At 45.5% G+C, this 17,312-nt stretch overlaps 4 protein-coding genes across 4 annotated transcripts; 2 read left to right on the top strand and 2 right to left on the bottom strand.

Moving 5' to 3' along the window:
* Window positions 1-1,226: 1,226 nt before the first annotated feature.
* Window positions 1,227-4,883, top strand: TRUGW13939_09165 (uncharacterized protein; the record flags this gene model as incomplete). The annotated part of the gene is made up of 4 exons (XM_035492290.1): window positions 1,227-3,361; window positions 3,732-3,884; window positions 3,958-4,236; window positions 4,298-4,883. 4 exons carry the CDS (start codon window positions 1,227-1,229, stop codon window positions 4,881-4,883), a joined length of 3,153 nt encoding a protein of 1,050 aa, XP_035348183.1.
* Window positions 4,884-5,813: 930 nt separating this feature from the next.
* On the bottom strand, window positions 5,814-9,370 carry TRUGW13939_09166 (uncharacterized protein; the record flags this gene model as incomplete). The annotated part of the gene is made up of 6 exons (XM_035492291.1): window positions 5,814-7,100; window positions 7,242-7,416; window positions 7,467-8,079; window positions 8,162-8,424; window positions 8,492-8,844; window positions 8,897-9,370. 6 exons carry the CDS (start codon window positions 9,368-9,370, stop codon window positions 5,814-5,816), a joined length of 3,165 nt encoding a protein of 1,054 aa, XP_035348184.1.
* Window positions 9,371-10,370: 1,000 nt separating this feature from the next.
* TRUGW13939_09167 (uncharacterized protein) lies at window positions 10,371-12,071 on the bottom strand (the record flags this gene model as incomplete). Its single annotated transcript, XM_035492292.1, has 2 exons — window positions 10,371-11,589; window positions 11,674-12,071. The coding sequence occupies 2 exons, from the start codon at window positions 12,069-12,071 to the stop codon at window positions 10,371-10,373; spliced, it is 1,617 nt and encodes a 538-aa protein (XP_035348185.1).
* Window positions 12,072-13,072: 1,001 nt separating this feature from the next.
* TRUGW13939_09168 (uncharacterized protein) lies at window positions 13,073-14,450 on the top strand (the record flags this gene model as incomplete). The annotated part of the gene is made up of 2 exons (XM_035492293.1): window positions 13,073-14,153; window positions 14,209-14,450. 2 exons carry the CDS (start codon window positions 13,073-13,075, stop codon window positions 14,448-14,450), a joined length of 1,323 nt encoding a protein of 440 aa, XP_035348186.1.
* Window positions 14,451-17,312: the final 2,862 nt, after the last annotated feature.

Consider the following 17,312-nt stretch of genomic DNA (forward strand, 5'->3'; position numbering starts at 1 on the left):
TGAATATGCAAAGACACATAGGTAAACTAGGGTGAAAATTATGAATTGTGAGCGCCATTGGAAATATAACGTGTCTTTCCTTTTCATCATAGTGACAGCAAATGGTTAAATGACAGTTTGGATTTTTTTTGGATTTGACAACTACGAAGACACCCCTAAGTCTACATAGGGAATCTCATTTGTTAAACCTATGATTTATATTAGTAACCATAAAATCACAAGCCCTTTTAAAACTTGGAAAACACCATTTGCCTAAATGGTTTGAACCTGGGGCACTTAATCGACACCGAATGCGGGGAAAAGATGGGGCCGATTCTCCCTGCATTTGTATTGGGTAAAAGGGGAAATCCAGGGACCTGGAGATCCGATTGCCCATTTTTTAAGAGCGTACTTTGGAAAAGGTTACATTTCTTCCACCTATTAACCGATATAGACATGTCTGGATGAACATCACTTTAGCCTAAACATATCTATCCTGTAACATTTGAACTTGGGTGCCTCGGCACTGATTATTGTAATCTTGTAAAATACGACTGAAGACTGCAAGCATAAATAGAAGCCCATCTAACATTCAATGTTTATAATTGTTAAATCGAGGTTGAACGACAATCCATCATTTCAGGATGCGGTTCATTCTAGCTCTCCCAGTATTATTTTCTCTCGTTGAAGCAAGCTCAGTTTGCCCATTTGCTACTGGCAACTATGAAGCCTCTGCGTCTCTTCGGGGATGTTATTCCGACCAGGATGTCTCCCGAGCGCTGTCAGGTCCTGAATTTGTCCTAGGTAAAGAAAACACACCTCAAACATGCGCTGACATTTGTGGAAGTGCTGGGTACAGCTACAGCGGGGTTGAATACACAACGTACATATCCCCCCAATAGCTTGCTAGATTTGAATGTTAATATGGCAATATATGTAGCCAATGCTTCTGCGGGGACGCAATTTCGAGTAACTCCTCGCAGATAGATTCTAGTTCATGCAACTATGCATGCGGTGGAAATTCCACTGCAAGTTGTGGAGGTAACTATGCGTGCGTCTTAATACAGAATCGCGAGTCATTTTCTCAAACTGACTGAAAGAATTCTAGTATCGATATCTATCAAATCAGCAACCCAAATACGACCAGTGGCTATGTATCCGCTTGCAGCATACCGCCACTTTGTTCACAGGAAATCTGCAATACCAGTCTGTCTATAGCAGATAGAATTCAGAGTCTAATCTCAAACATGACCATCAACGACAAAGCCGTAAACCTTATCAGCCCAGCCAGTGGTGTTTCAGGAATTGGCCTATCCGCATACGAATGGTGGAGCGAGGGCCTACATGGTGTCGCTGGTAGTCCAGGCGTCCAGTTTCAAACCCCCAATGGCTCCGACTTCAGCTACGCAACAAGCTTCCCTCTTCCAATTTTGATGGGCGCATCGTTTGATGATGATTTGATTCAAAATGTAGCAAGGGTCATTGGAAAGGAAGCTAGGGCGTTTGCCAATGCTCAAAAGGCCGGCTTTGATTACTGGACTCCAAACATTAATGGTTTCCTTGACCCTCGCTGGGGACGGGGCCTAGAGACCCCCGGGGAAGATATTTTTCATATTCAGAACTACGTCAAGCAGCTAGTCCCAGCTCTTCAAGGAGTCGATAACAAGGAAGATTTGAGACAGATTATTGCTACTTGCAAACACTATGCCGTCTACGATGTGGAAACTAACCGAACTGGCCAGAACTATGATGTAACGCAACAGGATCTTGGTGACTATTATCTACCTGCTTTCAAGACATGTGCCCGCGATGCGTTGGCCACAAGCATCATGTGCTCGTACAACGCTGTCGATGGAGTACCCTCGTGTGCCAGCGAATATCTGCTCCAAATGGTTCTCCGAGATACATGGGGGTTCACAGCAGCAGACAATTACGTCGTGTCAGACTGTGATGCTGTCAACAATATCTGGGATTCACATGGCTTCACCACTGATGTGGATAGTGCTGCCGCCGTGGCTCTTAATGCTGGCACTGATTTGAACTGCAACGGAGCTTATAAAAACTTGGTCGGCTCCGTGGCAGGGAATATGACAACTGAAAGCGCCATGGACCAGTCCCTGACCCGTCTTTATCATGCTCTCTTTAAGGTGGGATATTTCGACGGGGCGCCCGATTGGGATGGTTTTTCTTGGGCCGATGTTAGTACTTCGGACGCCCAAACTCTCGCATATGAAGCTGCAGTGGAGGGTATTACTCTGCTCAAAAATGATGGATTGCTTCCTCTCAGTGCCGATACCTACTCCTCGGTTGCCTTGATTGGGCCATGGGCCAATGCAACCTCGCAGATGCAGGGTAATTACTACGGAGTTGCTCCATATCTGATCAGTCCGCTAGAGGCCTTCCAGGCTAGCTTTGACAAGGTCCAGTATGCTGAGGGAACAGCTATATCAGGAACAACTGACGCAGGTTTCTCTGAGGCACTTTCTGCGGCGCAGTCGTCGGACGCCATATTCTACATGGGTGGTATTGATACAACCGTTGAAGCAGAAGGAATGGATCGTACATCTGTTGAATGGCCAGGAAACCAGCTAGATTTAATTTCTCAGCTCGGAGCTCTTGGAAAACCTCTTGTCGTTGTACAATTTGGAGGAGGCCAAGTTGATGACACTGTTTTACTACAAAATTCGAGCGTTAACGCTGTTGTCTGGGCGGGTTATCCAGGTCAAAATGGTGGAAATGCTGTCTGTGATGTCCTGACGGGTAAGAAGGCTGCTGCCGGGAGATTGCCTGTGACTCAATATCCTGCCGATTATACGAACGAAGCCAACATATTCGACCCTACAATTCGTCCCAATATTACATTTCCAGGCCGAACTTATAGATGGTACACTGGAGAGCCCGTTCTTCCATTTGGCTATGGACTGCACTACACAAATTTCTCCCTTTCCTGGGAAACACAACCACAATCCACTTATTCAATCCAGAACCTTGTCGATAGTGGTGGAGATGGCTCAGATTACCTCGACCTTGCGCCTTTCGTGAATGTGTCAATCACTATTAAGAACGCCGGTGGCCCGGCCAATGTGGCCTCTGACTATGTCGGGCTCTTGTTCCTTTCATCATCTAATGCTGGACCGGAGCCTATACCAAACAAGACGCTCGTATCATATTCTCGAGCACACGATATCCCAGTTGATGAGAGCCAGGTGCTTAGCTTACCGGTAACTCTTGGATCCCTGGCCCGAGCAGATGAGAACGGCGATCTTACTATTTACCCTGGTGACTATGTATTCTCTCTTGACACTGATGCTGAGTTAAGTGCCGGGTTTCAGCTCACTGGGGATTCTGCGATTGTCGACACAATTCCACGGCAGGCTGCTCAGTACAACTATACTGTTCCTGTCTACCCTCAAGCTTGATAGCTACTACATGTGTTATTCCATTGTTGTATGTCGTTTTGGCAAATGCTATATCTCAATGCTAACCATTTATATCAATCTGCTTCTTCACATGATGTTTACTATGAGCAATTATAATGGATATGAGGCTTCGGCAGGCGCCGCGCCAACTTGTTGATACATTCATGTAACTATTCAAATCAACGGATCTCCATATCCCCACTATCCCCTCATTTACAAAGATAGATCCTCCTTCCCCCCACAAACCCGGGCAATGACGAAGACGAGAAATAATTTCCCACCAATCAAGACGGTTTTTCTGTGATTCAAAATTGGAAAATTTGTTTATATCAGTACCCCGCGTTCTTCAAATCCTCTTTGCCAATCAAAATATCTAGGAGTTGCTGAATCACAAACGATGTCAACTGCAATGTTAACCGTTGCCCTCGCAGGCTCTTGTCTTGCACGTACTTCAGCGACCTTCAATTGGGATTCTACGAAGCATCTGTGAGAATTGCTCTTTTATTAGTTTGACAGGTTAATGTTTATCGTGCCAAAAGGTTGACATATTTCAACGCAGGGTTGCATTTGGAGACTCATATACATACGTCCAGGGAACGCATGGATACCCAGACTACAGCTTCATTGGAGACTACTTACCTGGACAATTTGCCTTTACACCCGAGGACTTGCTTTCGAACAAGATTGTCCAGAATTTCTCCGGAACAGCAGAAGGAGGTCCTAATTGGGTTGAATATCTGACCGGATGTGCTCTTGAGGAGGGACTAACGAGTCCTGAAACATGCAAACTGCAGCTGTGGGATTTTGCATTCGCTGGTGCGGATATTTCCCAGGAATTGTACGTCCTTTTTTTTACCCCTTTGTATTCATGACATGTGTTTGTTGACTAGAATAAATAGCACACCGCTTCATCATAATTTCACGATTCCACTCGTCAATCAAACCAAACAGTTTCTCACTTATGCCCAACCTGTCCTGTCTAAGCAGAAATCATTCAACTTAAACCAAGCCTTGATTGCCATTTGGATCGGAATCAACGATATCGGAGACTCGAGCAAATACAACGTGTCATTTCCCAACTTCTATGAGAAGCTTTGGGATACTGTCTTTACTGAAAGTGTGCAGCCTCTCTATCATGCTGGCTATCACAATTTTCTCTTCGTCAATCTTCCACCTCTAGATCGCGCTCCGGGAAATGTAAATTCAGTGAGCCCGCTTCCAAACAAGACGATGATAGGTTGGTTCAACGACGAAATAGAACGACATAGCACGGCATTCGGCGCAGCTCACCCGGAGGTAAAGTCCATGGTTTTCGATGCGACAACTTTGTTAAATTATGTCCTGGACAATCCCAGCAAATACAATATTCGTAATACCACCTCCTATTGTTCTGGATATACGGATCCAGATGTTGTGGTCGACCCCGGAAAATACGGCTGTATTCCAATTGAAGAGTATTTCTGGTTTAACACAGGCCATATGTGAGTTGTTCTCTTCCAGGGCCTGAGATGTTGGTTGACCGTGTGTAGGACAAGTCATGTCCATAGTATTTTAGCCACGCAGATTGACGAGTTCTTGAGAAATCAGTCTGGTTTATAGGGTATAAGACAACGCCCAATGTGGACTGATGGGTTACTATATCAAGTTGTATGAAAAAGGAAACATGAGTTCGAGAAGCCTTGAGCTTATATTTATACCCCATTCTCAAGCTCAATTGGCACTGAAACGCCAATTATTTAGTTCACCCTTAATTAAAGTCATGAAAGTGAACATTGAAGATCGTCACTTATAGGTCATCTTTATAAGAAATTTCCTGCCTAGGCGACTTTCCTCTCAGTATGACAGCATGGAGCCGTGCTCTGGAAGAGATTACACTTTCCCCCCTCTATTAACCAATATGGAAATGCCCGGATGAACATCAATTTAGTCTAAACATGTCTACCCTATACCATTTAAACTTTCTTTAGATGCCTGACCACCAAAACCTAGAATCTTCACTGCCCTATCGCTCGACGGATATTCGTTAGATGCCATCATTCCCTTGGCTGTCTTGGGCACCAGTCCCTAGAAGCCGTGCGGCAAAGCCTGTCAGATTTGACTTCTGGAACGCAGAATGTTTTCTGAAGAGGCCTTGAGCCGATCTGTATCTTTCTCTGCCGCTCGACCAAGTCACCGTCAAATTCCTGCCGCTCCTGCTGTGTCTCGGTACTTTCAGCTCGTTTGTGAAACAACTCAAGCTCATCCTGGCTGCCTTCTTCAGGCGTTGAGTTCGAGCGGTCGATACCATCGTGCTCTATCACCTGCTGTAGTTTACTTGGTAGTTCATCTAACTCAATGTTTGACTTCCTGTTTCGTGGGGTAGCTCTGCCTACAATGTTTCCTATACTGCCCGCAAAACTCTTCTCATTTGCGAATTTAAATTTCTGTGGCACCATAACGTTGAAGCAATTCTGTTACTTCGCCTTTCTCCTGTTCCAAATCCTCTTCACTCCTCTTATCCCACGATACTCGCTCTCGATCCTCTGGTGATACATCTGATTGTGAAGCCTGGAGACAAGTGCGGAAAGATCCACTCTCCAGCTTTACATTCACTTCTGCTCCAGCTTCAATCAAGGCCTCCACACACTTCTTCCTCCCCAAATAGGCGGCAGCAACTAAAGGAGTGCTGTATCTTCCAATCAATGTATGCTGGTTAGCATTAGCACCTGCTGCGAGAAGGTACTTTGTGACTTCGAATACTCCGCCTTCTACAGCAGCTATGAGGGCATTGCCATAATCGCCAACTTGGAGTGACATATTCACATCTGCCCCTTTCTGCACCAAAAACACGACAGTCTCTAGCTCTCCCATATATGTTGCTGCTGCAAGAGCACTGCCATGCTCCCCATCCTGTAATATTGTATTCACGTCTGCCCCTTTTTCGACTAAAAAGCTGACAATCTCGGTTTTTCCACTCCATGCCGCCGCTGCGAGGGCGCTGCTATAATATCCAGTCTGTACCTGCATATTTATGTCCGCCCCTTTCTGCAATAAAAACTCAATAATCTCAAGCTTTTCTCCGTATGCCGCTACTACAAGGGCACTGCCATATTTCCCACTCTGTAGCGGCATATTCACGTCAGCCCCTTTCTCAATTAAAAAATTAACAATCTCAATTGTCCCGAACACGATTTCTGCGTTGTCCCACCAGTCCAACAGAGGGGTATATAGCGAGAAGCGGCACATTGACAAAATAGCAGCACTTTCTGGAGAAATTTCCTCCTCATTAATATGATAAAAAGCAGATGTCGATGGTTCGGGCCATTTATCCGAGGCAATCTGGCGATACCATGCCCGATATTGTAGACTGCTTTCATTGGGAGACCCAAGGAAGTCTTTCAGAAGACGAGTCAATATAGGGTCAGCTCCTTTTCCCTCTTGAGTCTGGACGTGAACTATCCAGTGATGCCCGATATACATTTGAAATGGGTGCCTTAGATCAAATATCTCAAGCGAACCAAGATCAGGAATCTCGTCCTCTTGTTCGGAAGTGTCCTCATTATCCAAGCTATCGATCTTGCTCCCACTGTCTATTTCGTTGTATGTCTGGATAAGGAACTTGAGACAGACCTTAGCAATATGACCATGGGCTTGATGAACGCCCCAGTGGTGCTTTTCGAAATACTCCGTGACCGAGAGATGGGAGAATCTCCAAACCTTCCGCTGGGAGTCAAGAACAAGTAGATTATTGCAAAGATCCAATAAAATATCCTCATCAAGTTCATCAGACAAGTGCATATTATCGCCATTTTGGTCTACACGAATTGCGCTCAAAAGTTCGACGCTTTCTCAGGCACACATTACCCACATGAAAGCTCGGTCTGCAATATCTTTGCCATGTTCGCTTTCGGCTATTTTGCAGTATATTTCGTCGTATGTATCCTTAAGGTCAATAGGAAGTTTACCAAGCCGAACTTTTAAGTCCTGTCTTGTCTTGAGTTTGAGAAGCTGCTTTGTCTGTAGATATGCCCACTGGAACCTGCATCTAAATGAGCTACATTGTACGACCGCCCTGGTGGCGGCACTTACATTCCATTGCTACGCTTCAGAAGGGTTTGGATAATTTCTTCCTGCAGCGACAGAGATATCTTTTCCCAAAGTGGATGTTTGACCATCTCTGCATTGACGAATTTTTCAATGTCATTTTGGTTATCAGTGGCCTGGATTTCGATGTTGGGTCGAGAAAGAAAGCGGGCCCTAATATCGCCGTCGGGCCGACTTGAAATGAAAATTTTGAGTGGCCTCTTGGATTCGGACAACAGAAATTCTATCGTGTCGATAAGTCGGCTACGTGAGTCCGGTTCGCATTCATCTAGGGCATCGAGTACAAGAGTAGTCTTTGGGTATAGATTCACAGACTCTAACAGCTGCTCTTTGCATGTGTTAAAGCTAAGGTCTGATCCGCCCTTTGACCTCACTTCGTGACGGAGAGCTCGAAGCTCTGAGCGTATATCTCCGGAGTTTCTTGCGGTCGTTGATAGCTGGCGAACATAACTTTGAAGGGCGTAAAGAGGATCTCGGCGTTCACTTTCATTCCGATTGCAGTAGAAGAACGCGAACGCTTCGTGGTTTGGCGAAAGTTCGAGTCGGCTCTGAACATGGTCGATGACTTTAGAAGTGAGGAAGGTTTTACCGGCACCAGCTACAGTAGTCAGCCTCCAATTCATATTAATGTGTAATCTGAAGTACTTGGAAAGGACTTGTGAACCAGAGGGAAAACTAACGAGAACCCTGAAGCCACAGGATCACAGACGAGCTGGTATCTTCCCATTCACGAAATCTCTTGTTCTGCAGCAACCACTCGCAAGTGTCGGATGTTCGAGCCTCCTTGACCGTGTCATGGTGCTTTTTATAGGGTATTGGTGAGATCCATTCCAAGATCTCGAGCTGCTCCTTTTCGTTGACTTTTTCCAGAAGAGTGCAAACCCTCTCGTCGAGTCGAGTTAGAAAACAGCTAATAATAATGTTTCTAATAATAAGATTATAACTACAAAAATCAATATGATTTTTTTATTTTAAATGGAGCGTTAAGCTGTTGCAGCAACTTCATTAACTCGGCATCGGTAGCAGCGCTCCGTCCACTCTCGCACACCTGAACTTCGTGGCTAAGTTTGGTCTCCAGCTGGACCAATTTTGAGAAGATGTCTGCGGTGTCTCCCGGGTGTAGAATTGAACGCACAGTTCGCTCTGCGGTATTCTTCGTGAATAGCTTTGATGAATTAGCAAGCAACTCCATGCACGCGCCGTACAGTTCCACCAAAACAGACTGGAGGTTTTCGAAGGCTAGCTTCGGCGTATTCTCCGATGTATAGACAAGTTCATATACCTGCCCGCGATTGACAATGCGGACAATCTTCTCGACACTTGCAAGCAGCGCACACATCTGTGCAGACTCGACAACAGCTGTCTGAATACTTCACTCAGCGATTGTAACGGAAGAATTCTATAGCAATACGCACCTGCATAACCATCTTGATAACAGACCATGGTATGCTGGCCTGAGGCGGCGCAAACATTACCGCAATGTCGCCAATCTGTTGTAGGCATCCGACAGTCTTGACGGCATAATCACGCAGGACAATCTCATGATCGCCCACCCGAAATTTCCAGAATTTCCGCTCGCATTCCTCTTGTCTTTTCCTAGTGACTTCCAATAGCTCACTAATCTGTATTCCCAGAGGCTTCTGCTCCGTCCCTTCCGTATTGAGCTCTTGCTGTATCTGCTTCGGTAGTGTCTCTAAGGCCTCGCGCCACAGATCTCGTGGGATTGTAGAGGGCCCTGTCAGTGTAGAAGTGGTTTCGGTTGTATGTGGTTTAGTGGGAAGTTGAAGTTCGCCATTCCCTGTAGGCAATGTGGGCGAGGCCGCAGCAGCGGGGGGGGCCTTTGTGTCATTTCGCCCAGGACTTTTTTTAAACAGTCTCTTCAGATGCATTATTTGAGAAGTTCATTTAGTGGTGATGTGTGAATTCAAAAAGGAGGCTTATTATGGTGAAAGGCTACACTGATACTGTCAGTAGCAGAGGCTCTGGCAGAGGAGAGTTGGGCAATTGTACAGGGATTGTCAGACTAGTAACTAAGGCCATATAGAAGGCGCCTCTCATGCCCAATCGGTCACGTGAAGAGGAGGGGTATTAGGCCAGATGAAAATAATCAACAATTACATTCTGGATTGCCATATAAACATAGTGTGTATTCTAAACCAACTGGGCAAAATTGCCATCATTGCCAATCCAACAGGAATTACTATGGAAAGCGAATGCTCTGTTGACAATGATTCTCTACTTGAGGGTAACATTTTGAAGATCATTGTGAATATCTCAGCATGATTTGTAGGCTAGTATCCCAGCATTCCTTGTCACAGGTGAGGGCAGTGACAGATACCTATGCAAGGCGAGTTCTTAGAGTTAGGGTTACGTTTGCTGCGAAGTGGGGTGTGAAGCGGTTAGTAAAGAAGGGTCACTGCAGCTGGTGTCTGGGATAAGCCTATGCTTATAGTACAGTATATATACTTATAGATAGTTTCTATTGTTAGTATTTAGAAAAATGTGAAAAAAGATATAAATTACAAGAGGATATCACGCCGCAGATGTTGTCCGTATCTAACGCCTTTCAGATCTTAGCCAGCGTGGATGCAGTCAACACCTCCTCCATGAGCAAATTTACTTTAACCCTGCATTATTTTTTTCACCAGTATGTCATTTCTATTGTTGCCTAAATGCGAGTCAAAGGTCAGTTAAATCACGTGAATTACTGGTAACGCGCGCTGAGGTTGGAATAGATATCGAGCAGTACTTGGACGGAAAGATCCATGTTTGAATAAGGAGGCAATTGGGTATTGTGGAAACAGGCCCATATGCATATGTTACGGAATAAAGAATATGTGAATAGATATAGTTAGATATATTATCATTGTAGTTAATATGATCAATACTTTAAAGAAAGTCCTCGTCATCGAAATCAATATCGCGTTGGCCTGCACATTTGATGGTATTCTCTTCCATCCAACAGTCATATCTCACTGGCCGATTCCACTCATAGTGAGGGATAAGTCTCAAACCGCCTCCGTCCCGCCTTCCAAAGTCACCAGCAAAAAATGTAATGTTTTGGAGTTTGGTACCAGCTTGATATTGCTGTATGGTGTGGAATATCTCGCTTGCTGTTGTTTGATTCAGCTGTGGTTCCATAAGCTCGTGAATGGTACAGTATTCGTCTCTAACCCAATCGCTCACATAGCACCGCTTTGCATATCTAGACCTTCTAGGGTCCTCTAGGTCAAAGTTTATAGTGAGTCGGGCAAGATGGGGAAACTTGGAAAGTGTCTTGAGCATAGGAATGGGCCATTTATTGGAGCTTCGGTATACATCCAGTGTCAAGTCTTTGAGATTTGGAGCTGAGAGAATAATTTTCTCTACCTCTGATACACTTAGAACTGGTCGAACCCAGGTAGCGTTTCCAGTTTCATATCTGCAGTCATGTTCAAACTCGTGGATATTTAGTTTTTCCAGACTGGAGCCGTGGGTCTTCAAGATGGGTGTCATGTTAAGCAGTTGACCCACGCCACTGATGCTCAGTTCGCGCAACGGTGGGAGTGCAGCAATAAAGGAGGTATAGTTTTGTCGCAATGCTTCTGCAGTTGCATCAAAGCCACACAACGTCTCTTCATCACCCCAAAATCCCAATTTATGACGTAGGATAAGCGACTCAAGACCGCCCAGTTCACCGCGGAAGGTATCAAGAAATGAATTTTGTGGGAGACTGAAATCCAATCGTTTCAGCTTACTCCAGTCCATGGATGCTCTCCAATGCTCAGCGTTTGACGGTTTTCGTCTGTTGACCCTGGAATCCCAGTCATAGCCAGACAAAGTCAAATTCTCCAGGCGGGGGAAATGGTCACCCTTTTTCCAGTTGAACGACCGCCGTGTGTCCCCAATTGAGCAGCCACCTTGACTGAGAGAAAGGCTCAGTGATCGTATATTCGGGCACGTGACGAGAGCGTCGTAGAGCCGATCGAGTCTCTCGTCACTCTCTCCACCATCATACACGAGGGAGTCAGAGCTGCATTCGATAAAAGGAACTACTGGGTTTCCACTGTCGTTCACAAAATCTATAGACCGGCTGTTATTTTTTTGGGACATCTGAAGATTAAGCGACCTGCACGCGACATGACGTTCGTCACATCTAAGAAGTGATCTGTAAATAAAAATTCTCGATTCACCTTGGTCTTCCGTGACTCACCTTATGGACTCCAAATTTGGCAGCATCTGAATAATATCCTGTAAGGGCTGTTGCTCCCCGCCTGACTGGCTAAACAGTGGGAAAGATATCTGAATCTCTTGGATATTCTGTCTCGCTTGTGCTGCTTCATCTCGTATGAGGCAGTCCCTGAGAGAGACGGCGCCAGATAAGGTGTCATTCACACCATAGTTATAAACAATACTTGCAGGGTTTTGTCGTAGCCATTTTTGGCAGTCCGTTGTAGATGAAAACGTCGCTGGTGAGGCTGGCTTTTGTAGGCTCTCTAAAGCCCGTCGTAAATAACCCTGGGATCCACTATGGCCTCGGGTTGGAGATGCAAACAAAAGTGTCAGGATAATTACAAACGATAGTCTCAACACCCATGATATTGATGCCATGCTAGTATCGGTCAGCGGTCTCTGCCAAATCGGTTTTATTTCGTTACAAGTTCAGTGCTGAGCGAGTGAGGCTATCAACTTTTATAGCTGTGGTGTGGAGAGAATATATATGGAAATTTTGCTCATTATCTTTAATCAGGACACGGTGGATGAAAGAACAGGCAACCATTGTTGTGCTGTTACGGAATACGTGTCCGATGAGAGAATATTAACGCCAAGCCAATAGGGATGTTGAGTCTAGCAGGCAGCCAGGGAAGGCGATAAGATGCAGAGACCGAGTTTCTAATGTGATATTCTGAAATTGTATAGTCAATCCGGTCATTCCATATTATAATAAGGTAGGATATAAAATCATATGGCCGTTTTAGGGCAACCGGTAACACGCGCTATCAAATTAGCCGTTGTACGGATCTCTATCACTTTCAACTTCCACAGTGCCACTTTTTTGAATTGCAGCTTATCAATGTGGTCTGAATAGTCCATATTCCGAGATCCGAGTCAAGAACACCTCCACTCTATATCAAACACCGCAAACCCCATTTTTTCCGGTTTAGGCAAGTCCGTAAACGGCAATGGTTACTTTCTTGGGGTTACCCACAAACTAACTTTAATTTTTTACATCTTTCCTACACATTATCAATTATCAGTATCTATCAAGGAAAATCACCGAAACCTACCTGCACTGCCTCGATGAAACGCTTGGCGCTTGGCCTTGGCTCTTGGTCTTAGTCTTGGCATTCCTGATGTGAGCCATCCACGAAGATAGATGCAGTTGCACAATTTAAAGTGGAAGGACAAAACACGATACAATAATTTCTTATAAAATTATTATAAAAGTGTAGATGCGAACTCAATAATTAGGGTAGTGTTATCCACCGCCGCCGACTGGCCAGAACATCGCTGCGGCCCCACATGACTCCGCCCCGGCAGTAATTCTCTCCTTCGCGACTCTAAAGTTCTTCTTCTCTCGTTTCATCATCAATCCTCAACATCAAGCCAAGATGGAAGACCCTCAGCTTCGCCATGCCATCTCCCTCCACCCTCATCCGTTCCAGTCCAGTTCGGCCAGAGGCTCGCCCGCGAGACATGTAGTCGAACAAGTCGCGAGCGGAGCGAGTAACGATCCCAGCCTGCCAGGACGAGTGACAACCAGCGATGAGGAGGGAACCATGCCTCCTCGATACACTCCCAACAGTGATCCTTTCCAGCTCGCTTCCAAGCTGAAGACCGCCGAGGAAATAAAAAACATGAAGGCCAATACCTCCCGCAAGCGCGACAAGGTCACTCCGGCCTTCATCGGAGAGCGGTTGAAGGTGACGAGCTCGGGGAAACTGCAGGAATTCTACGAAACGCAGAATGAGAACATCGAGCGCTTCTTGACCCCGGTCGAAGAGCACGTGCGGGTAGCCAAGGAATTCAACACACAGAACCAGCTCAAGTTCAAGATCGCCGTTTGGGGCAGTTTTGCCGCCAATGTCGTCCTCTCCGTTATCCAGATTTACGGCGCTGTCTCGTCCGGGTCTTTGTCCCTGTTCACCACCATGGCCGACGCCATTTTCGATCCCATGTCCAACCTGACGCTGCTACTGTCCAACAAAGCTGTTTCCCGCGTCGATCCGCGCAAGTTCCCCGCTGGCAAGGCACGCCTTGAGACAGCAGGAAACATTTGCTTTTGCTTTCTCATGACTGCCGTGTCATTCATCATCATTGCCTTTTCAGTCAAGGAACTCGTCGACGGGAGCACCAGTGAAAAAAGCAACTTCCATCTTCCTTCTGTCATTGCTGTTGCCGTCGCCTTTGCTACCAAATTCGCGCTCTTTTTGTACTGCTGGGCTCTGCGCAACCAGTTCTCGCAGGTGCGGATTCTGTGGGAGGATCACCGGAACGACCTGTTCATCAACGGATTTGGTATTTTGACGTCAGTTGGTGGAAGTAAACTGCGGTGGTGGATTGACCCGATGGGAGCTATACTCCTGTCAGTCTTGGTGTCGTTCCTATGGCTGCGCACAGCCTATTCCGAGTTCCAGTTGCTTGTTGGTGTCACTGCCGATACTCAAATGCAGCAGCTCATCACTTATATCTGTAAGTATTTCGATCAACACATCCCTCCAGCCAAAAATCAGACTAACCCTCGCAGCCATGACCCACTCCCCCATGATCAATGCCATCGACACTGTTCGCGCTTATACATCTGGACCTCGTCTGCTGGTCGAAGTTGACGTTGTCATGGACCCTGCCGCGTCTCTAATGGCGACACACGATGTTGCGGAAGAGCTGCAGATCAAGCTCGAGTCTTTGCCCGATGTTGAACGTGCCTATGTGCATGTCGATTATGAGACCACACACAAACCAGAGCATTTCCTGAAGAAGGAACTGTAGTAATTTCCTTCCTTCCAGGCGGAGCTTGTGTGTATTATGTTGCCAAAAACATGTAGATTCATCGGCGTTTATCGGCATATTGAAATTCGGTTCAGTCATTTATAATAGAATCACAGGAAATATACTTTTTAATGTTTGAAATTGTGTTTATTATAAGATACAACGAGTCCCTCTTGTATGGTCGTCTCGTGTTGCACCAGCCCGAATCATCCCGAAACGACCTCGGATAACCGATTCCAGTCAGTAGTCTGATAAGAATATTAGATAGCAACATAAAGCAGGCTAATATTAACGTATCATCTCTTTTTTTATTAAGACTAGACTATCTTTAATAAGTTGTGATCTCGAGTCCGATTGAGAAATAGTAGTGGTCCACGTTGCTAATAAAGTTTATGCCTAGCTTTAGTAACGTCAAGTGTTAAAGCTCTGAATATTCTGGGTATTGTCATTTTGAAACTACCGGACGAACTAATTATTCTTTGACATGTAACTTAACACGTCCTCCAGTCCCTAGCATGTTAGCCACTAACCAAACAGCCATTGGCAGATTGGTCAATCCTTATTTCCAACACACCTGTAAGTGCATTCTGCTCGCAATCGTTGGCAAGATGGCGGAAGACGTCAATTCGCTCAAGGCAATCGTACGAGTGGCAAAGAAGAATGGGCCAAAATCGACTAGGCTGCTGTCCGTTATGACCTGTTATCTATCATCCCATAAACCGTAATCCTCGGACGCTGCGTGCGAATTAACGCGCTTTCCATGATTCTCCAACTTGAAATATAATATGCCGAATAGTACGTAGTCATGTCCCAACACCTGAGCTTCGCGAGCAGTGTATCACCCAGTCAGCCATAATTTTGTTGGGCGCAGATAGTTCATATGTAACCTTTGAGCAGTCAAATTGATCTAGGTGAGGTGCCATGGTGGTGACTTTTGTATGTTGTCGGGAAGCCGTCCCGATACGGCGATATTATGCTAGGACCAGGGCATATTATGCTGGAGCGCCCGGCCTGCATCGAAAGCCTCTAAATATGAACAAGAGGACGTTTCTTTCGTGTTCCTAGAATAATAGATATTCTTCTTTGATGTCAATTGTGATCCCTTGTTTCAACGGCCGTTGGATTTGTTTAGCCACCAAGTGATATATTGTTTATCAACTTGGGTTCTTCTTCAGAATTGGCCCCTTCCAAGGCCATGGTTGACCATTCGCGATATGTTTTCCAGAGCGTGATATACCGGTGTCTCATAGCCAGGCTGCCTCTTTGCTACGACGACTGGTATCTGTTCGTGTTGATTCACGACAGGCGATGCCTCCACTAGGCAGACAATTGCGAACCCTTGTATTTGACCCGGCATGTTCGACGACGTTGGAGATGCTTTGGATCTCCTCTAATACCGAGGTTCCTCTCAAGAAGGTGGTATGTCGTGAAAAGTCCATACCTGCAGCATGTATCATGTAATCTGCCCTAGAATGGCAATTTAGCACCTGCTGTCAAGACATGATAAGAGAGTTTCTACCCTTGATCTCTTCCGTGGGTTTCGTGGGTCTGGCCTTTGTGTCAGGAATATTGTTTGGCTGTATGTAGACAAAAAGAAGAGTCCAGGTATCAATACAGAAAAAAATCCTCCTCGGGATAGACTTGAACTACCATCCCATCAGCTAGTTGCGTCGAGCTGGCAGGTTGTGTTGAGCTTTGGTTCGGAAGCGCGTCTGCTGCGTATGATGGAGCGATATCAAGTTTGCAAAAGGCACTTGACACAAGCTCAAGGCATTCATCAATTCGCGTGTGAGGCCAGGTCATTAACATCCCTTTCACTGTATAAATGTAGCTTGGGTTATGTGCTCTAACGATTGAGGAATGGGAAAAGGGGGCCGTTGTCGTTGGAATCAGTGGTGAAATAGGGAGGAGGAATCCAAACGGGACACTGGCATGGAACATGTACATGCCGATCTGGCCTGTAATCGCAAAGAACTATCAGTAAATGATTTTGAACGTGATTAACTAACATACCTAGATCACGGTGTGTTGTGCCGAGGTCCAGAAACATCTCCATCAGGTCATGGAGCTATAATGCTTTCATTTCGCCTATAACAAGAGCCTGTGTGCTGTTGACAGGTGTGAGGGCTATATCAGGAACTCCCTCACAGTCGGTGTTTGTAGATTTTCTAGAGCTGAAGTGGCACTGTATACCCTCTGATTGGTATACGGCCGTTGAAAGGCCTGGAACTAATGTCCTACCATTTTCAGTTTTTGAAAAGGTAGTCTAAGAAGTAAAATAGACAAAAGAGTTGTCGAGAGGGAAAAAAGTCTGCAGAAATTCCTCGCCTTAAGTGTGCTCCCTGTTCACGGTGCCCCTTTTGGTATACCGGCAAGACGGTGGTACTCTTACGTGCTCTTACAGATCCTGAGAGGCGTTTTCTATTCAAGAAAAAAGGGTGTATGAGATGGGTTCACCGGTACGGTACTAGTACGTACATTCCAGAATCTTCCTTGAAATCTGATTTACTTTCATTTGTTATATCAAGAAATGCACGGGCCATTCCGGGTTCTCTACAGGTGAATATAGACATGCTGGTCATAACGGTATTAGCCGGATGGTCCTGGAACGGTGAATCACTAGTCCAAAAGCCTAATAGTAGCCAAGAACACATTGACATTCTCAGATGACCGGAAATCCCTCTTCTGCTATTGTCATTGGCTGGTAGTATACTGCCTATCATCCTGTTAGGGGCATATATCGTCCTATTAGGGGCGAATGCTGACTACCAAGTTACCAAGCTTTGTGACGATAGGTGTAAATTATTAATCCAAGATTTTTAAACCCATATTTTGAGAAGTTTTTTAAAAAAAAAAGCACAT

The sequence above is a fragment of the Talaromyces rugulosus genome, chromosome V (assembly GCF_013368755.1).
Source record: "Talaromyces rugulosus chromosome V, complete sequence".
In the NCBI taxonomy this organism is placed as follows: Eukaryota; Fungi; Ascomycota; class Eurotiomycetes; order Eurotiales; family Trichocomaceae; genus Talaromyces; species Talaromyces rugulosus.